This window comes from Amphibalanus amphitrite, unplaced genomic scaffold, assembly GCF_019059575.1.
Source record: "Amphibalanus amphitrite isolate SeventyFive unplaced genomic scaffold, NRLGWU_Aamphi_draft 000666F_arrow, whole genome shotgun sequence".
Taxonomy (NCBI): Eukaryota; Metazoa; Arthropoda; class Thecostraca; order Balanomorpha; family Balanidae; genus Amphibalanus; species Amphibalanus amphitrite.
This window is the reverse complement of record NW_024882160.1, coordinates 206730-227683: the sequence shown is the minus strand read 5'-3', so window position 1 is coordinate 227683 and position 20954 is coordinate 206730. Positions and strand designations below refer to the sequence as shown.

At 53.5% G+C, this 20954-nt stretch overlaps 2 protein-coding genes across 2 annotated transcripts; both read left to right on the top strand.

Moving 5' to 3' along the window:
- Positions 1-39: 39 nt before the first annotated feature.
- On the top strand, positions 40-20332 carry LOC122364280 (transcription factor TFIIIB component B'' homolog). The gene is made up of 9 exons (XM_043334504.1): positions 40-286; positions 5601-6175; positions 6406-6762; positions 8327-8497; positions 9170-9380; positions 9864-9996; positions 13526-13717; positions 17446-17598; positions 18324-20332. Exons 2-9 carry the CDS (start codon positions 5601-5603, stop codon positions 19361-19363), a joined length of 2832 nt encoding a protein of 943 aa, XP_043190439.1. The 5' UTR covers positions 40-286; the 3' UTR covers positions 19364-20332.
- LOC122364281 lies at positions 338-4957 on the top strand. Its single transcript, XM_043334505.1, has 2 exons — positions 338-615; positions 3184-4957. Exons 1-2 carry the CDS (start codon positions 449-451, stop codon positions 4460-4462), a joined length of 1446 nt encoding a protein of 481 aa, XP_043190440.1. The 5' UTR covers positions 338-448; the 3' UTR covers positions 4463-4957.
- Positions 20333-20954: the final 622 nt, after the last annotated feature.

Below are 20954 nucleotides of genomic sequence, written 5' to 3'. Positions count from 1 at the left end.
AAAACCTCTGGTAGAGCCTCCAGTCAAGAATTTCTACTGGAGGCGCTGGAACAGGCCCATACCGTGGCGACGCGCATCGCGCATGTGTTTTTCGTTGAAGAAGGGAAGATGCAAGGGGAGATGGAAGTCTTCGATGCCATTGCCATGTGACTTTTTTATTTTCATTTCTAATTTCGAGCCAATGTTTCAGTTTGTGTTGAAATAGTATATATCAATATTGCGTTGCATTTCAACTTGCTTCGTTGTCGTTCCCTGCAATTCCAGGCCGGAACACTTCAACTTGAAGGTAATGTAAAAATAGAGTGCCTTATGTTAATGTGTCATTGTGTTGGAAGCCAGGCTTCTCGGTTTTACATTGCATCATGCTCTAGCAAAGTCTTGCACCCTTTACTGATTTAAGACAAGATCTCATTGAATTTTTAGGCTGGGTTGACCCAGCCTGCAAAGCATGGGAACTGACATTGTAGTCCGCTCCGGTCAGGGCGACAAGTCCATACATCAGTTGGGGAAACTACAAGGCGCCAAACAAAATTTTGATCAGCCAATCAGCGGCGGGAGTGGACGGGCGATGACCATGTATGGTAATAAAATCAGAAAACTTCCTTTTCCATCCAGGTGAGAATACATCCTAGCATTGAAATGAAAAAAATAGGCATACAAATGTTTTAACCATGTTGGAAAGCTTTCAGAGCATTTAACCAAGCAGCACTTGGCTCAGCTTGAGTTTATTCTGAGGGCTGTTCACGGGCCCTGTGTGCGGTCGGACCGCACACAGCCTCCAAGCTCCGCCCACTGCCAACTGCGTCCCTACGTCAGCCTTCCGTCACCGCACACAGCGACCGCTGTGGCCGGTCGGGACTGGCCACAGCAGACCGTCCACCGCACGCAGCCGTGATGTCAGAGCCGCCTACCCATCCCCTACCCCCACGCCTACTGGATGCACCGCACACACCGCACGCAGCAGTGTACTGTGCCCGTGAACACCCCTCTGTAGAAGTGAAGAAATGATAGACACACTGAAAGGAAAATACATGCACTGTCAGGCGACAGCTCATGCAACAAGAGGGCCAACCAACGGCAAGCACATGCAACACACAGAACAAGCATTTACAGCCAGCATGCTAAGCGATACATGCGCTAGCACCGACAAGACATCATAACAACCACACAAGGCCTTCACTCACTCAGTGCACGATCACCTGGCGGTTCTAAATTGCTGAGTTGCAATACAAGGTCAGTCAGGGATTGGCAAAGATGGCAGATTGAAACAGACACACCAAAAAATTGTAAGCAGCACCATGGTTTTAAAATGTCATTATTTCTATAATTTTGTTTATGGTTTTTCAAATTATGGTTAAATTATGATTATGAAATTAAATATCTTCGATCCATTTATGGAATGGCTAGCTGATTGTGACGCCCAGAACGGAATCTGCAGGAAAGCTGTTTTCCGATCGCCATTTTCGAGTGAATTCACCGAATTTTATCAACTAGCGTTAATCGCTAGTGGAAAATGGAAGCCTTTTCTCTCCAATAGGTGGATGCTATACTGCAAGTACCTACCGGCAGATTATACTGCTTTTCACCCGTAGCAGGGAGGGCTACATTTATGCCCATATATGGTCATAAAAAGTGTATTTATTGACATCAATTTTTCGATCTTCGCCTCATAGTTTCCCCAACTGAGACACCATGTGGAAATTTGAACCAGTCTGCACTGAACAATGCCTGTGAGTTTTGTAATGAAATCATAGTCTTATCGAGTAGAAAAACTGCAATGAGGTGTTAATATTTCCCTGGTCATCATATCATCATGGCTCTGCAATTCTGCATGCATGCATGGACCTCATTTGATCATCATCATGCTGGACCCCATGCTCTGCGTAGACCTCATCTTGACAAATAGGTGCCCTGCATGATATGCCACAGGTTGCTGGGGTAGCATTTATATGCCCCACTTTTTGCCCTGCTTTTGTTAGAAGTCTTGCGGAATTTTCGGGAAGTTTATTGTGATGAAGTTTGACTAATTGTTCAAAAAAAAGTTGAGACAGGTAATGAGATTTAAGTCAAATCATTTCTGTTTTTGACTGAAAACCACATATGTTCAAAAAATCATAGAAACTTGCAGAACAGACATACAGACACAGACATGTTTTAATCTTGAACAACACCACTGGCTTTTCACCAGCAGGGTGGCTCAGCTGTCAGTGCAGTGCCCTTTTAGGACAAGCAACACTCCTTTCTTCTAAATTTTCACCATGTCTAAATTTTCACCGTGTCGTGGTTTGTTGGCACCGGCACTGCACACTAGCTGAGTGTCTCAGTGTCAACAAAACTTGTCAACAATGCACTGTTTTGCAGTCTGCAGTCTTTGACCTGACCTGTGACGTCATCGGTTGCGCCCAGGGCTCTGTTTCACCGCCCGACGCGGACGCTGCGCTGGGAGCTAAGGCATACCCCTGACGTCACTCGAATGACGTTGCTTACGATCCATGCGGCGCTGGCGGCGCGGTGCGCTAGCATTTGTTTGACGTCATAGCTTAGCGTCAGAGTGAAGTTTGTTGATATTGCTATGGAAACCCAACGCACCGACGCGCGCAGCGCACTGCAGCGCTCTGCCTTGAAACGCAGCCCTGGTCAATAAAATTTGGTCACATGGTAGTTCCCCGATGGGGCTATTTAACGCCATTAAAATTTTGAAAAGGCACAACAGGCTCTGGATGATTGGGGGCACCAAAACATTGGATCAACAACAACTATCAATTCGTTGGCCTAAGTTTCAAATTTTATAATCCTTATAAGTTACTTTATATTACTGAAGGCTTCCTATTGTGATATTTGGTGTACGCTCGTGTTATGCTACATTCACGCCAACAATGCATTTTTTTTGCTGTCACTGTTTTGAGGCTTATGTGGGTATCAGATTATCAAAGGCTTTAAAAGTTGTTGAGGCTTATGCCACCACCAAGATAAAGTTATCAGCGCCTCTTATATCTGGCTTAGTTGCCGACATCTGCGCGCTGATACTGTGTGCGCGGCGTCTGATACCGCGAGTGCGCCGGGTACGTCAGCTGGACCTCCTGCGGGCTGCGACCGAGCCGTGACGCCACAGCTGCCAGCGCCGCTGCCGCCGCGCGAGCGGGTCTCAGCACAGCCGTCAGTCGCTGTTTCGGTCGTTCGCAGGATGTCACCGAAGCGCGCCGCGCGGGCCAAGCTGTCGCGGCGGCGGCGGGCGGCGGCGCCGGCGGCGCGCCAGACGAGTCCGGAGCTTCCCTACCCCGTGCTGCCGCCTCTGCCAGCCGAGGCGAACGGTGACTCGGCCGTCCTCTCTGGGGGCGGCGCCGTGAGCCCGGCGGCCGAGCCCGTGAACGGGCTGTCGGCGGCGTCCCTGGCGCCGTCTGAAGAGCCGGACGACTCTCGACAGCTCGACTCGACGGACGACAGCGAGGACGAGTCGGCGCTGGCGCTGGCCGGCAGTGCTGGCACCCTGCGTGTCGGGGACGTGGTGGTCGCCAGATACCGCGGCGTGGAGTACCCCGCGCTCTTGACACGGCTGGAGAGGAGGAAGGCGACGGTGAAGTTCATTTACGATCTAGTGAAATTCAAAAAGGCGTTCCCTATCGGCATGCGGCGCAAGTCCTGTCGCCCCTTCACGTATGAGGAGAAGGTGCGCTGCGAGTCCGCCGCTAATAGCGCCGACCCGGTCGTCGCGGAGACGCTCCGCCTCTCGCTGGAGGCAGTGGAGGAGCTGGAGGCCAGCCGTGCCAGCGGCGAGGTGGACGACCCCGAGGAATTCCTCAAGACGAGGTGTGATTACATTGTGCGGCTCCGCGGGAACTCGATGTCGCCGCAGAAGGCGCAGGTTCCGAGCCCGGCGGCGGCTGCTGTCAGTGCGCTCCAGTTCTCTCCGCTCAAACACAAAACACGGAATTCGCCCACCGGCACCGACGCCGATTCCGGCTCTGACGAAGAGATCTCCGTGGTGTCGCCCTCGCCACCACCTCCACAGCCTCCGCCCGCGCCGCTGCCGCCTCATCTGCTCGAGGAGCAGCGAGCGTACGCCGCGCGCCTGCTGGAGGTTGTCGAGAGCGATAAGTGCGACCGCCACCTGCGGGCAGTGCACGCCGGCCGCGCGCCCTCCTGGCGACGGGACGCGTACCGGAGCGGCGCCCGTCGCCAGCTGATCGCCTCCTCCTGCCTGGGAGACCTGGAGGCATTCGGCGAGATGGCCGAGCGGGCCCGGCGCCGCGCGCTGCGCGTGGTCGAAGGACTGCGCCGGCGGCGGCCTGAATGCCCCGGCATCTACGCGGAGGAGGTGATGGCGCCGGAGGCGGTACTGTTCGCCGTGGCGGCGCTCAGTGACGAGCGCAGGCCGCCGGAAGAGCTTGATTCGGAGCTGGCGCTGGGCGCGCGCCGCTTCCGCTCGTGGGAGCTGCAGAAGCGCGGAGGAGGGGATGAGTGATTCTGTGAACTCGGTGAGTGATGAGCTCGATGAGTGGGTCTGTAAGCTTGGTGTGTGGGTTTTGTGAGCTCGGCTAGTGGGTTTGTGAGCTCGATGAGTCTGTGAGCTCGATGAGTGATTCTGTGAGCTCGGTGAATGATTCTCTGAGCCGCACCAGCTTACCAAGATAAAAGTTTCGCTCAATGTGCCTTGAATTTGATCCACTCCTCGCAGATTGCACGCACTTGTCTTTCACAGCTACATGCGAGAGCAACGAGAGATCTTTGGTCGCGAGGGTTATGCCGACGATTGATTTTTGACCTGGAACTTGCTAGTTTCGTTTGCATAATGCATAGACATTGTCAGATTCCGTGTTTTGTGCCACTCTGTGTAGGCGTTGTGATGTGATGTTTTCATTTATGTCGCACGTTTGTATTGATATTGTTTTGTACTACCTTGCTTGTATGTCTTCCATAATAACTACGTAATTATAAAATATACTTTGAGCTGCCTGAACTGAGGTCTTTAAAAGAAAATACGAAGATCAAAATGGGATCTTCTTGGTATGCACTCCATATTTTGATTGGGCTGATACCTAGTTATGTGTCATCATGAAAGGGACTTCACATATATTGATGAAGCTTGCTTCTTATCAGAATGCGGCGGTTCCCCTTGTGTTACCCCCACGATAATCATTAATCAGCAAGCAAACTTGGCGATTGAACTGGCCAGCTGATGATTCACATAATTCGTGCATGCGTTTTGTCAATCAAACTTATTTAACGCTGGATCATTGGCAATGACATACACGACAGCGTATTTCCGTGATTATCTGATGTCAATTTACCTGCTGCAGAGGTCAGTGCTTCATCTTTAATCGTGCACCGATTCACAATACACCGGTACATCCATCATGTACAGAATGTGCACAAACAAGGGTCAGTGTTATGTAGCAAGGTTCTGGCTGGTCAAGGCTACCTAGTTTTGACATCTGTGATTCAGAGTTGTCGGGTTATGTTTATCGTGATGCTCCGTATGATCGTATCTACCCTCCGCCGCTATTGGAGTGGTCACTCCCGTTTCAGGCGTGCTACTATCAGCTATGCACGCGTCTGCCGGTGGTCGTTGTCTAATCAGCACCGGCCGCCTCTGGTTTCAGATGGCGTTCCGGCGTCCCCGGCTCCGGCTGCAGCCGAATGTGGTAGCGCGGCCGAGCGCTGTCAAACCGGAGCCCGGAAAGGCCGGCCCCGCCCCCGCCCCTGCTCCCGCCCCCGCCCCTGCTCCAGGTCCTACCTCCGCCCCTGATTCAGTACCTACACCCGGCCCTGATCCTGCGTCCGTTCCTGATCCTTCCTCCCCCGCACCTGTGCCTTCAGTCGCCCCATCCGCCGCTCCTGATCCTACCCCTGCCGCTTCCCCCGCGCCGGCGGATGCCGCTTCTCCCGCCCCGGCGGATGCCGCTGCCGCCCAAGATGCTGTTCCACCTTCCGCCGCCACCGCTGCGCGCCCCAGCAAACCGCGTCCCCATCTGCCGGCCCGCTTCAAACGGCTCGCTCCTCGGCTCGACGTGAGCCGCTCTGTCACTGCGCCGGTCGCTGCCGAGCCAGCCCGGACAGAGGGCAGCACCAGCGCACCGCCAGACGGCGCTAACGCGGCGGCGGCCGGCGCCACCGCCCCTGCTGCTGACGAGACAACACCTAAAGCGTGCGCTCCGCCTGCCTCCAGCCCTGTCAGGTGCGTTCAATACGATGTTCTGAATAGGCTTAAAGGCTCATTATTTAGCATTTATGCTAGCTTTCTAAGCTGGAACACCTCCTACTTTTGTGCTTCTCGTTGAAAAATCAACCTTGCTTGCTCTCTCGACTCTCAGTCTTGATGCCCGTTCGAAGTCCTAAATAATATGCTCTGCTGCGGCGTGGTTCGCTGTCTGCCCCCACTGACATTCTGTCTCTGTGCCCACGCAGCGCTACGCCAAAACCGTCGGCAGCTCCGACGGGAGAAGCCGCCGTGGTTCCAGCGCCGGTCAAACGGCCGCGACTCGACTCTGCGCGGCTGCCGGAGCCGGAGCCGGAGCCGGACGATCCGGATGATCCGGACGAGCCGGAGCCGCGGCGGAAGGGGAGGCGGTCCGGGCGGCGGCCCCTGAAGACCGAGGAGAGCGCAGATCAGGAAATGTCGGAGCCGACACCGCCGGTCTCCGCCGGCGGAGACGGAGACAGAGAAGGAGATGGAGACGGAGAGTCAGAGACGGCCGGCAGCCCGCCGCCGCCGCTGCTCTCCGAAACCGACCTCTTCCTAAGGAAACGCTTCAACACGCCTAAGTGAGCAGCGCACGCGAAGGAGATGTCGGGGATCGTCGTGGCGTGGGATGGGCTTTTTCGATCACGAGATTGCGGGAGCTTAACCAATCGCCGGTAGCTGAATGACTGGGTGGGTACGATGGAAATTTGAATGGAACCTGTTGGGGCGGTGACACTTTCTTAAAGCCGAAGTTCGATGAATAGGTTCGTGAGTTAATTTGCATATTCAAGGTCGTATGGAATTATCAGGGTTTCCCCAAGTCAGCCAGAAGGATTAGGACTGCTAAAAAGTTTCATTTAGGGCGAGTTCCTTCACCACAAAGACATTCATCACCAATGTTGCCATGCAAGGTATTACGCAAGATCCACTGACTTCGAATGATCTACCCTGACGTTGAAGCACTGTCATTCTACTCGTAATCAGGACACAGTCTGTTAACGTTAGTGCGGTCGTTAGCCAGTAATGACGTCACTCCTGAGTATCAGCCTGTCCCGAGTGGTGTATCCGATCCAGTCCAGTGCGCGCTGACTAGCGCCGCGGCGCAGGTTCATCGCGACACACTCGGCCTCCACTCCGCGCGCGTGTAGTGGCGGTCAGAAGAGGCGCCGAAACACTCGAGAGCGTCTATGACTCGATCTGATTTGACGCGGCGCTGACTGGAGAGCGTCTCTATGACGCGGATCAACACAGCGGTGTTCGATATAGGGATGCACATTGCGCATTGCAGACCGGCTGGTTTAACTAAAATGAAGAAAAATTGCTAACTTGACATCTGTCTTATACCTTCATGGGTATATAAAGTGTGAACAAGAGTTAAGCGTTAAATTTATAATGTATTTACAATTCTTGGTATGTGGTCAGGGGTGGATATTTGTACTGAGTTGGGGTAGCACGAGCTTTCCTAATTCCACGCCGGCTTGGCTTTGGAGCCGCAACAGACGGCGGAGGTCAAAGTCACCGCTAGGGCGGCGGCGGATTTGCCGCGCCCGTGCTACCCCAACTCGGCACATTTGTCCACCCCTGTATGTGGTTTCGCGAAGCCGAATTTCTAATGTTGATTTGCTACCAATGTGGCAATCAGTTACGAACTCCCTCTTGTCTTACATCTTTCTGAGAGCCTGCCATTTGATGACTGTCATCTGTTAATATCTTCCTCTGATAGGTTTCGAGCGATGTCCTTTGAACATGTTGCTGCCGCTCGAGATGAGATTATTCGCACTTGGCGATTGTTACGAGTGTTGTCTGAAGTGTCTTTGTCCGTTGTCCGCTCGTCTTCCAGATGGGGCCTCGCTTGGCAGATCGCCTTTGTAATACACCGTTATCCGTGTAATTGCGTTGTGTATTTGTTGATTTCTTATGTGCAGTAGTTATGTGTCATCCGATGTTTGAATGATTTTTTGGTTGTGTGCAGTTTGTCGAAATGGCGCTGTCTTTTCTACGTGTTGGGTTAATTATTTGTATGTTGGATGGGACGGATGCGTGATCCGGTGTCTCGTTTGCCGACTGTTGTCCCTCACCTCGACCTTCCCTCCCGCCCTCGTGAGGACTAAGCCTGACTCTCCCCCTCCCACTCTCTCCCGACAGAACCAAGAACAACACTCGCGAGCTGCTAGACCAGATATCGGAGCGTGTCAGTGACAACATGCCGATCCGCTCCAAGATGCGCATGCAGGACCTGATCGTGTGGAACCCCTCCACGGAGGCTATGTCCAACAGCAAGAAACCGGCCGGCCGGCGGCGGAAGCGGCGGGACAGGTACGACCGGTGAACTAGGGGATTAGGGTCCTGACTCTTGGGTGACGGTCAAAGACGTTTTGTTTAATATGTTCAACATGACCTATGCGACATGCGTGAACTATATTCATGTCGGACAGGAGTGTTAGAGTGCGTTGATCCACCGTAGTTAAGTTACGCGATTTCTTTTGTCGTTGGCCTCATATTTGCGCGTGCCCGTTCAGCACTGGCTGTTGCCGTAGCTGTCAAAGACGTCCTGTATCATACATTTAGAACCATTTCGTCTATTAGAGTCCTGAAGCCTTAATCGAAACTTGAATCCCCGAACTTCATAGATATTTCTGGCGAGATTTTCTGATAGCTGTTGAGTTGAGCGACAAAGACCGCCTCTCGACAGCTGCAGGGTCCCTTTGACCAACTTTTCTCGCGACTTTCTGTTCCCCTCACCCACACCGATGGCTGGTGGCGTATTTGTCACCTCTCGCGTCTCTGACTCTCCGTCCCCGCCGTCTCAGCACTAGCAGCTCGGTCTCCTGCCGCACCGATGGCTGGCGGCGTATTTGTCACCTCACACGTCTCTGACTCTCCTTCTTTACCATCCCAGCACGAGCAGCTCGGTCTCCTGCCGCACCGATGCCTGACGGCGTATTTGTCACCTCTCGCGCCTCTGACTCTCCTTCTCCATCATCCCAGCACGAGCAGCTCGGTCTCCTGCCGCACCGATGTCGCTGAGGAGACGGTGGACGAGCCCGCCGCCCCGCCGGAGCCGCCGGAGATCCCGGCGCCGGAGCCGGAGCCCCAGCCGGAGCCGGAGCCGGAGCCGGAGGAGGAGGAGGATGCCATGCCCGTGCCGCAGCTCAAAGTCGGCCCAGACGGCAATATTGTCATCGACGAAAAGTCGCTGGTGAGTGCGGGCGGTAGTGTGTTTGTTTGAGGGGTGAGTTAGGGGAGAGGAACTCCCTGCCTGAGGCAGGCAGGGAGTTGAAAGTTCTGAGGCAAAAGTCGAACTGTTTACCGTTTACAATGTAGCAACTGAAGACATAAGTAGGTATTCTTACCGCTGCACTTCAGCTAGCCATCTTTAGCTCGTTTCCGATGCCTTGATGTACTGTGATCTTTGTCTAATTCTGTCGATTATGTTTCGAGCTACCACCTCTTTTCTTTCTAAATGCTCCCTCCAGCCAGCCTGACCTCTGATTTGACCTCTGACCCATACCTGACCTCTGACCCGTACCTGACCTCTGATCCGTACCTGACCTCTGATCCGTACCTGACCTCTGACCCATACCTGACCTCTGACCCGTACCTGACCTCTGACCCATACTTGACCTCTGACCCATACCTGACATCTGGCCCATACCTGACCTCTGACCCGTCCCCTTCCCAGGTGGTTCAGACTACCCAGCAGAAGCAGCGGGACCAGGAGATGTCCACGGAACTGGTGAATGACATCACCGGCTCTCGGCTCTCCTTTAACGGCTACCGGCAGCGGAGAAAGATCGACGAATGGAGCATCAAAGGTTAGTGGACGCCGGCGGCGCCCGGCCGAGCTGATAGAGCTCTCGAACTTAACGAGGCGATGGAACTGGTAGTGAGGGTGGGTGGATTGTGGTTGGGAGATAATCGAGTCTGAAATTGTGGATTGTAATGTGCGGGTAACAGTGTTTACTGGGAGAGGTGCGTCGTTCTGATGCGAATTGTCAAAGTCGGAAGCTGCAGCGTCCTTACCATGCATGGCATTGGCATTGGCCTAGATCAGGCCTAGATCACACAATGACAAAGTTCCTGAAGGTGGAAGAGCTGCGGCGTCATCGGCCTGTCTCCAGGCGATCGTGACACAGCGTGGGTGGACAGCGTGAGCTTCCTTGATGATCATGCTTTCAATCCATTGGCCTTGAACTAGAAGCAACCTATTTCCATGTCAAGTAAGCTGCAGTGATAGGCTGCATGTTTACGGTTGTACGGCTCAACAATTCCAACGAATCGTTTTGCGTACGTTTGTGGCTTGTATGTTATCACAACAGTTATTCCATTTGCGACTGAGATGAAGAGTTAGCCACTTCTCTGAAGAGTTAATAAAGCGGCCCTGTAAGCAGCCCGAGGCGTGCCGTTTGATGGCCGGGGGATGACTCGCTCTCTCAGGCGGCCCGACTGAAAATGCGGCCTCATTACGGGTAGCAGTATGTGGCAGTCGACTCTGACCGGCCCGGGGCACAGAGCCGAGCCGTGGTGACCGGCGCGTTATCACAGAGAGGCAACTCTCGCTACCGTCACGTGCAGTTAGAGCTGCTTCAAGTGTTGTTGCAAAATGTTCCAAAGTCTGTTGAAGCATGATTGCTACAAATTAGCTCGTGAGTTGAAGATAACTTGCGTGATTTATAGCTGGCCTGCACATGACTGAAAGGCGTTTGGATGCTGCCTCAAAATGAGCACGACCTACAACTGAATACTATTTTTTTTGCCTATATTTTAGTTGATTTCGTGAGAATGGTCGAAGCCACGTACTCTTCAATTTTTATGCAACTATGGAGATTTGCATTAGGCAAATGCCAACAGAGAGAATGGCGCAAACAATTGCATATTACATAATCTGTTTTGTGAAGCTTGCTGATTAAACAAGTCGAAAGAATAGGCTCCACCCAGTCGCATAAAACACCGGAGGACATGCCTCTCGTTGTTGCGTGGTGCCCCAAGGCACTCGGCATCGCGGTGAAATTGCGCAACAGGATGCTACACTTCACTCGGGCTGCTCATTGTAGGAGCATCACATTGGCTTTCCAGGGTAGGTATATCAATACTTCAGTCACTTCTGTGTTGATGGGGAAAAGGTGGCGTGACTTGTGTGGGTGGGTGTGGGTACTGAGTAAACACTAGGCGGTGACATCTACTGCACTTTTGACCTCTGATAAGGACTGGGGATATGGGTGTTCAGAGGATCCTCTTCTGAGGCAGAAGGGGCTCACGTACATTAACTGGTGAATATCGGGAGGACGCTCGCGTAGAGCAGAGAGGTTTCACGGGCAGTGGACACCCACTGTCCGTGAACCTTACCTGACATGAACCTGACCAGTGACCCAGAGGTGACCTCTGGTCACTGGTCAGGGTAGTATACCTAAAAGTGGACTTAACCGATCCCCCGACCGGTTATCTCGCCTAACCTCTCAGCTCAGTCTCTCGGAGACGCTCAGACTGTGATTGATGAGGCGCAAACTTTGTTTCGCGGCCTGTCTGCTCGGTTCGGGTGGGGATAATCAATGTTATCAGTGCGCGGTGAGTGCGCTGGCCGGCCGCACTTGACGGTACTGGACAGGACGGGGCGGTCGGGGTACTTGAGAGTGGAGGTACCAACACTGGACTGGATGTAGTAGTCGATCGACTGAAGTGTCTATGCAGCTGGATTGATCCAGTAGCGTCCCCTCCACAGATACTGTGTTATTTGTCATGAGCTGCCTATTCGCTCTTCGCAAAAAGCCCTCGTGGTTATGGTTTGCAGCTAGTAGCAGTCGAGTGATGGCTCCTCTGTTCGTCTTTGTTTTGGTTTCGAAGAGCGGTAGTGCAGTGTAGCTGTGTTGGATGATTGACACCCCCGTGGTTCCTGCTCTGTAGTTAGCCGGACAGTGTGGACGTGAATACAGGGAGAATGTGTTTGCGAGCTGGGTACTGTGCGTAGACCGGTAATTCACTGCAAATCGAATAAACGTTACTTGGTGACATTTGAACTTTGAAGGCACTGGCCTGTGCCTTACTGCCATAACACGGTACGCTACGTTGATATAGGATTAATTATTTCTCCACAGTGGTCACCGCACAGCAGCTATGTTCTACTTATTGTTACGAATGAACTGAAAGGTACGCGTACTTCTCTCCTCCGCACCTGCTGATTGCTCTTTACGGTCTGAAAATGTTTTGTCCACTCTTAGAAAGGTGCCCAGTTCTCTCTTCTACCAGCACCATTACCGCTGACATCGATAACTTGTGAGGCGGCCGGCTGGGCCCCGGTGGAGAGCCGCTACCGTTTCGAGCTCGGACTCGCCGTTGGCGTATTTTTCGACTCGCAGACACGGAGCCAGAATGGATTCGGTAATCACTCGGTGCTGGAAGCCGCTCCCTGCTGGGGTGTGGCATTACGCCGCCTTTGTGATCGGCGCCGCTGAGCTCAGACGAGTTTTGTGCGTGGTGATGGAATTCGGCCGCTTTGATAGTCCTTTGTGCAATTCGTTCGACCGTCAGACTTGGTGTAGTTAAAACCTTTGATATAGTTATGGTAAAAGGTATTTGACGTTCGGGTGGCTTGACGACATGCCTTTTGCGTACCTAATGAGTGAAATGCATTACTGAGTCGTCCTTAATTGCATGTTTACTAACTATACTTTTTGCATTGAATTAATTACATGGATCGTCATGTTCGCCTTCGAATCTCCGTGCTAGACATGGGCATCCTAGGAGGCAAACCAATGAATACATTGGGGCATTCACTGCGCGGAACTAGACCGCCCACTCAATTGATGGACTACCCATATCAGCATAAAAGTTGACCGAGATATCGCTATCGCTCATCTCCTCGCCATCTCGGCCACTCGCGGCTGAGTCCGTTTCGGAGAACGTGTCTCTAAGTTGTGTGGGGCCTCGTTTGAAATGCTGATCCTGTTGACCAAACAATGTCTGACGACTGTCGAGCTGCGAATGGCGCAGAGTTGGACTCTATTTCGGCAGCTGGACCTCGTTGGAAAGTCGGTCTCTCCGCCTGGATGGCCTTTTGATACCTGAACGGTGCCTCGCCCTTTATTGTTCTCGGGCTTCTCAAATCTTGCATCTCTGGGTCAACTTGAGTGCAGGGTGAGCCGTGAATTCCCAGCGTCTCACCTGTAGTTGCGACCTGTCTTTTCTGGTTTTGATGACCAACGCACTCCGGATACTTAACCCCAAAACGAATCAGATTGCTGGTTTCTTCCTTGTTTTTGCACCACGAGACTGTATTTATGTTGGCTATGGTTAAAGCACGTCTATCAGCGGACATCTAGAGTGACTCTCGTTTTGTCATTTTTCCAGAGACGGCCCGCTTCTACAAGGCGCTGAGTACGGTGGGCACCGACTTCTCTATCATGCAGCAGCTGTTCCCGCAGCGGACGCGTGTCGATCTCAAGAAGAAGTTCAAGAAGGAGGAGCGCAAGAACCCGCACCTGGTGGAGCGCGCCATGACGGACAACATGCAGTACGACCTCACCATCTTCGACGGTGACGGTGAGTGGCGCCGGGGGAGAGTTACAGTCACTTATTTCACCAATTACAACCTATGACGATGGCTTTTAACCTACGAGCCTCAAAAGTCATCATACACAGCATTAATATCGACCTAAACATCACACAGGGTCAGATGTTTCGGTGGCGTATGTTTGGACGTCAGCAAAATAAAATCTCATTATCGAAGTGAAAATCGTCGAAGTAACGCTTGACGTGCTTTCAAATAGCTTATGCAAATACGAGTTTCATTCAGCAGATTTATTTTACACTCGATATGCTGTCTATCCTGGCCTTTCTTTGGAAAAGTTTCTCAATATCGAGGATCCCTTTGAAGTCGCGCTCAGTTTCAGAGCGTGAGGGACAAGATATTTAATAACAAAGCTCAACTTCTTATCAAAGTATTCCGGAGAATGCTCTCCGCTGTCGGGCACAGTCATTCGTCCGCCGTTTTTCACTCAAATAATTGCGCTGTCTGTTACAATGCCTCTCGTTCGCCTGTTATTGAACAGACCTCTCCGCCCCGCGTCAGATTTTGGCGCTACGCCCCTGGTCGGGATCAGGCAGTGCCTCTGGCCAACCCTAAAGGCCGCTGAAGTGAGATGACCGTTGGAAGCCCGGCTCGGCAGCTTAATTTTCATATAGCTTGGATACTTGTCATAGTTAAGAGCCTATGCGCCCGCGAAGCTCGCAACCTGCGAGGGTCGGAATGTTCGGGACGTGGTTGCGCCCGTGATCCACAGCTGCTGCCTGCGTCTGCTGCGCCGCGTGTGGATTGTGCGTAACATACCGTTATTATGGACTGTGAGCTCACTGTCGGATAGTGACTATGATGTGATGAAGTTTCTCATATCTCGTGATCCGCCGCTTGATTCCCTCTTAGTTCGAGACTCCACCCTGACTGGGTGGGCTGGTGCCTCCCTGTTGCTCGGTGGCCGCTCTGACCCCCTGCGGCGTCGGACCAGCACTAACCGGCCCTCCCCGCGGCACTATTGCCAATACATCGGGACGGTAAAGGACCCCCTGGGCTGTTCCGCAGCCACCGGTCCGGCACCTGGCGACCGGGCCGGGGCCGACCGACCGCCGCCACACCCGCCGTTCGTTATGTTTACAGCCTAGAGCTGAAACCTCGACAGCGACACAGAGAGGCTGGATGGTAATCAACGCGACTGTATGGAGCGGTGCGAGTTGGAGTGAGATGTTAATTAATTCATTAGGCTTGTGATTCGAGTGTCCACCGGCTTCAGTTGATTGCATCTGAAGCTCACAACTACAATCGAGCTAAGCTGCGGTACTTCAGTGGCAGTCGAAACCGAGCTGAAACATTCGAATCTGCGCGCTGTTTGGAGGAACTGCGTCGCGCCGGGTTAGGTATTCGGTCTCGGACCGGCACGATAAACTCATCTGGAGGCACGTCAGTCGCAGCCGGGCGCGACAGGCGGCGGGCCCTGGGTGGGCGCCGCTCGGTCCACAATGCTGCGTCGGGCATTCGCTGATAGTCAGGTGGCGGCCCTTGAGCGCGCTGCGCAGCAGAATGCCGAACGCGCCCGATGGCCGGCCGGGACAGCAACTTCAGAGCGGAGCGCTGCTGACGGCGGACGCCTGGGTCAGTCAATTGGCGGCGGTTGGCGACGGTTGGGAGATCCTCAAGCCTAAGGCAATCGATGGTTTGTGTTTGGACCAGGATATTTCTATTAATGCTAGTGTATTTGTATGCATTTATGTAGAGTAAGTACACCTACACTCTGTGTTTTCCCTCGATCATTGCCGCGCCCCATGTTCCTCCCGCTCCAAAGTAGCTCATTCAATCCGTGTCGGTGTCTGTGTTATTAGAATTGACTTGGACACGGTACCGGCCCGTGCTCCCCGCCGTCTGCTCCACTCCGCCGGACGGTATTCAGTATTTAGCAGCCGGCCTGCATTCTCCTCTGCGGGCTGCCGTGGCCGCTCCGGTGCTGGGCCGCTCCGGCGCTGGCGGGGCTGGTCTGGGCAGTGTCGACCAATAATGGCCCGAGCCGTGTGGGGCGCAGCGGCGCCAGGGAAGGTCACGGGTCACCTTAGCCCAAAGGTGCCCAATAACGTCTGCATATGGGCCGAACACAGCGGGTGCCAGGCGCCAGCCCCGGTCCAAACCCAGCGCATTGACCTAGTTCAACAGGAAAATGACTGCGAAATTCGGCAATGAATAAAAAACGAGCTGAAACGAGCATAGTCATTCCTTGCTGAATTTTAACGGATTTAAGCTCCCGAGAACTGAAATTCGCGAGAGAACCGTAGTTTCCCATTCTTTTATCTTTCAAGAGGTCCTATTTGTGTGCGATTTTGTCTCCCCTGTCTGTTGCGGGGAGTAATCAATGCCTAGCTCTCTTGGGTGACTCTAGTTAGAATATCTGCTCAATACGCCGGGAGGTACGCCCTTCCTCGTTATCCTGGTTCACGTACAATGCACGGGCAGCGTCTTTGGTCCGGTAAACAAACCTATTCGCGTCGAAATTTTGCCACGGAACGACGCTGCGTCCTGCCGGGCGAGTCGTAAAATAGCCTGTTTGGGAGATGTTCACTCCCAGCCAAGGCTTTGGCTGGCTCGTGGGTGTGCATTTTGGGGCGATTCTCATTACCGTCGCAGGGGTCAGTCTCCATTGGTCCGGTGGCGGTCCTCAATGGTCCCTCGATGGCCTGACATTGGTCCGTCGGCAGTCGGCCGGTCAGTGTGCGAGGCAGTGATCTGTGCCGCCGGCAGTCTCACCAGCCGTAAAGCTGGCCACTATCTCTCCGCCCGAGCACTCTTCGGGGACGCATTGGCCGCCGGGAAGGAGCCCGGAGTGGGAGCCAGTAGCTGCGCCGGAAACTATGGCCATCTTTATTGGAGAGTGGCACCTCGGAGTGAAATTGTTTTGCAGCCGATTGTTCCTTCGTCGCCGCTTCTTTCGGCCGGTTTCCCCGCTGCCTCTGTTTTTTTTGTTTTTTTTTGTCACTGGATCTCACTAGTGCGCCGCTGTTTATCAGGCCATCGTTTCGAATTAAACAAACTGCGAGTGATGGCGTCGCACCAGATAGGATTTTGCGCACGTAATCACCCGGTGCGTCGGCGTTCGGCGCTGCGGGGTGCCGGCGCCGGTCTCCCCAGCTGAGTGATGAAGGTAATTATGCCTCCGGCCTGTTCTTTCTGCGAGACGATAGTGTTCACCGTTCGAGCGCCGGCGGAGGTGAACCGTGCACATTGATTGGGTGGAAACTGCTGACAGCACCAGGCGTGCCCGCGCTGGGGGACTGGCCGGCCAGATCTTAGCCAGTTGTCCAGTCGCCTTGGATGTTTATCGGAAAACACCCGCTGATGGAGGGAAATGATTGGTGTGGTCTGGTCCTGGTCATCAGTTAGGTGACTGCCGGCAGCTGGTGCGTGGGCCAGGAGATAGGAATCGTGCGCGGACCGGCCGCCGATCCTGGGGGGAAGCCGATCACGTCTGGTCGGGCAGTTTATGGTCCATTCGACTGGGTCTGTACCTGCTGCGCTGCCATGAACGACAATGGCTCATTGCGACGTGACCCCACCTTTCTGTGTTGTCTTCACATGACCTGCCCCCGGGCTGATGTGGCCTGTGACAAGCAATATTAATTATCTGTAACTTCTTGTCACTGATTTACTTATTTGTCTTCTTGTTTGGTGTAAGTGAATTGTGTGTGAATGTCACGAGGCCTGGCCTGACCTTACTGCCTCTCTCACGCCGCAGTCTGGGAGAAGACGGTGGAAAAATGTAAGACAGAGGCGCAGGAGAAGAAGGAGGCGGAGAGACAGCAGCGCCGCCAGCAGCGCGAGCAGGACACCAAGGCTCTGAAAAATGAAAAGGCTGCCCTTCGCCGGCCGCCCGCCAAGCCCGGCAAAGGTCAGTGGGCGAACTGCGATAGAAGCGGGCGACTTAGCCGGGACGGCAACTGATGCTTATTTCAGACTTTCTCTGGACAGGACGAGGATCTCATATGTCCGGGCTAAATGGCATCCATCCGTTACCATTGAGTGGGCTCAATGTTTTAAACAGCAACGTGTTTATTCCTAGTGAAACCTGCTGTTGAGCGGTGTCAGGAAAACGTTTTATTATAGTCATATCCGAGTTAAAATGATCACAGATATCCAATATGCAAGGAAAGGCATATTGGATAAAACTTTATAGTTGTTTTTCGAGTGTTTCTAATGTAGCTATTTACAATTCCTCTTTTACTTTTTCCCTTTTGAGTTTTACCGATTAAACCTTTGAAAATGTGTGTTGTTAAAGAAAGGTGACATAACTTGGACTTACTGCAGCACTTTTGTCCGCGGGACCAGTTCCCGAGGTCCTATAGTTAAGTCCATTTTGCACGTTGTTTTGACTGCCTGCGTCCCAATGTTTTTGGTCGGTGCGGTCAATTTCGCGTCTTGCTGATCTGTGTTTGTTCGTAGTTCAGCCCTCCGGTACGTTGACCACCGTTGTGGACGCACAGGGGAGTTGTGTCTTGTGGAGCGCCGTTCGTAGTCGTACGACTCCACTCAGGTATCTCATTATCCCGCTGTTTGTGCACAGGAACAGTCGTGTACTGCGAGTTGTGACTGACCTGGGTTGTTTCTGTGTTACAGCTAAAGCGGCCAACTCGGCCAACAGCATCCTGAACAGCATCAAGAAGCCGCTGCCGGAGGAGAAGGAGGCGCCTCGTCAGAAGGCCCGCGGCCGGGAGAACATGCGTCCGCGGCGGCCGCGGCCGGTCGCGGGCGCGCCGCTGCCGCCTCCCGAGGCCGGCCTGACGCTCGACTGGACGACCGAGGGTGACGGCACGACGGCCCTGGTACCGGTGGCGGCGCCGGGCGCGCAGGTGCCACAGGGCGCCGTGCCGTGGCACCCGCCGGCCGGCCAGTCGGGCGTACTGCAGCTGCCGCCCGGCGTCAACCCGCAGAACCTGCTCATCATCGCGTCACCGTCTCCGGACCGTCCCGACGGCCAGGTGCTGCACGTGTACATGGTCCAGCCGCCGGCCGGCCAGCCGCCGGAGGTCAACCTCACCGTGGCGCACGGCCCGCCGCCGGCCGCCGGTGACGAACCGAGCGCCCAGGATGTGAAGGCGGGGACGGCGCCGGATGAGGACGAGATCACTGTGGTCTCTCCGAAGCCGGCGACGGAACAGAAAGAGAGGCAGCTGGTGATAGAGGAGACGACGGACGGTGCGGCTCCAGAGAAGCCTACTGCGCCAGAGGAGGTTCGGACAGACAATGAGAAGACGCCGAGCGAGGGGACCAGAGAGGGAGATGCAGCTGACTATGTGGAAGGGGGTGAGACGGCCACGCGGGACGGAGAGGGTGGCAAGGTATTGCATAAGATCAGCGAACGAGGAGACACGATAAGCACAGAGCAGTCATTAGAAGGTCAACAACGAAACGACAGCGAATCTCCTGTTGTTCAAGAGGACAGTGATGAAGCTACTGAGGTGGGGAAACAGGCGGGTGGGCCGCCTGTATTAGCACGTGAGGACGAGCTGGGCACTGAATCAGTCACCCATGGCTCCTCGAGCGAGGTTAAGTCGATACCCCCAGCACTGGAGACAGTTGAAACAGTCAAGGAGGACTCGGAAGCGATCGGCACCGAGACGAAAACATCTACCGAAAGTGAACCGGCCGAGAGCTAACTGGCGGCCCCGACTGCCTAGTTAGAACCCGGACTGTTAAACACACGTCCATGAGATTTGAATTCAACTCAGGCTGACCAATGGAGCGTCATTATATTCCCCCATGGGGGCGACACAGCTTATCCCTGCAGGCTGACTATTTATATACTTATTACATAGCGCCACCAGCTGAATGCAATTTGCCATTTGTAAGCTTTATCTACGGTATTTGCGTCCCGTTTGAGTGTCCCTTAAGCAGATGGCAATGCACCTTGCCAACTTTGCCGAACAGTTGAATCGTTCTTTGGATGAGAGTCCAGCTATCTGACGCTGGTGGTCTGATATGTTCACATAGACCGGGGTGATCTGGAGATGAGATTATCACAGGAAAACACATTTTAATCTGTCAACAATTGCCACCATGCGAGTCACAAAGGTATTCTCCGAAGTATTGTTATTGCGTTTGCCAAAAACGTTTGATATTTCTAGTCAGTTTTCATGGCGTTCTGTGCCGTTTGCCTTATCCAGTCTCGCATGGTGCCAATGATTGGCAGTTTACTCGTGGTTTCAGCCGTAAAAATGGTTGTTTCGGTATCAGCTAAGGTCCTTTGTTCTTTCCTCCGTCACGAAAAGTCAGGTTTGCACGATGTTTCCGTCCGCCTGGACGACATATCGATGGTTTCGGGTATTTTGGCTAGTTTGGCAGTCGCTTTTGTTAACGTTTTTCGGCGATGGTGCGGTGAATGGTTTTTGGCTGTGGACCTACGGCCGGATACCGGTTGTTAGAAGGTACTGTTTTCGTCGGGTTGGGTGTTAGTTTCTACAGAGGGGGATTTCGATCGTTTTGTTGGTTGTAAGTTTAGGGACCCATTCTGGTAAGAGTAGCGAGCAAAGTTACTACGTAACTTTGTGGCCAAGGGTGTAGAACGGAGCGTCAAACATGCATTGTATTTTGCACCTCTGTTTTGGGCAATAAAATATGCAGCAGCACTTTGTGTCTGGTTGAGGTCGTAGCGCAACCGATATATTTTCACTTTTTTCTCTAAGCGTGAAGTGGTTGCAGACGATTGAAAAGTGACGAGTTACGTGACCTTGCATGCGGCCGTGGTCGGGTGGCTGGTATGTCGGGGCAAACAGACGGCTGACACCGGGCACGACGCAATAGCTAGTGCAAGGGCCTCAGACAATACCTGGTAACTAGAAAGCTGCATGTTGACTGTGAAGTAGTCTGTTGGTTAGTGCAGGCAACCAGTTACCTTTCTTTCATATGGATGGTTTCGCTGCCTCAACCATAAGACAAGTTTGCTCATAAGATCCATCGACATTTTGCTTACGTCCCTCACCAAGACCTAACGGCTAACCAGCTGGCAAACGCCACACGCTGCGTGCTCTTCATGCGGAGAGAAGTTGCCCGCTCGCTGCCCACATATTGCCTTCTTCCCAGCGTGAAATGGAGCCGGACACGCTATCAATTAGCCACAGAAAACGTTATTTACTGCACGCAGGCCAGTCGTTTGCGATATTGGCGGCCGCACGCCGGCGCTGGGCGGAGCCGGTGAGCAGGCTACCGTTGCCGCCTGCAGCCGAGAGAGATACTGTACCGCACGACACC

What these genes read in the sequence shown, in the direction of transcription:
- LOC122364280 (XM_043334504.1), top strand. Translation starts at nt 5,601, where the DNA reads ATGGCGTTCCGGCGTCCCCGGCTCCGGCTGCAGCCGAATGTGGTAGCG. An exon ending in AAACGCTTCAACACGCCTAA is followed by an intron (nt 6,763 to 8,326) that starts GTGAGCAGCGCA and finishes CTCTCCCGACAG; the next exon opens with AACCAAGAACAACACTCGCG. An exon ending in CGACGAATGGAGCATCAAAG is followed by an intron (nt 9,997 to 13,525) that starts GTTAGTGGACGC and finishes TCATTTTTCCAG; the next exon opens with AGACGGCCCGCTTCTACAAG.
- LOC122364281 (XM_043334505.1), top strand. Translation starts at nt 449, where the DNA reads ATGGGAACTGACATTGTAGTCCGCTCCGGTCAGGGCGACAAGTCCATA. An exon ending in AAACTTCCTTTTCCATCCAG is followed by an intron (nt 616 to 3,183) that starts GTGAGAATACAT and finishes GGTCGTTCGCAG; the next exon opens with GATGTCACCGAAGCGCGCCG.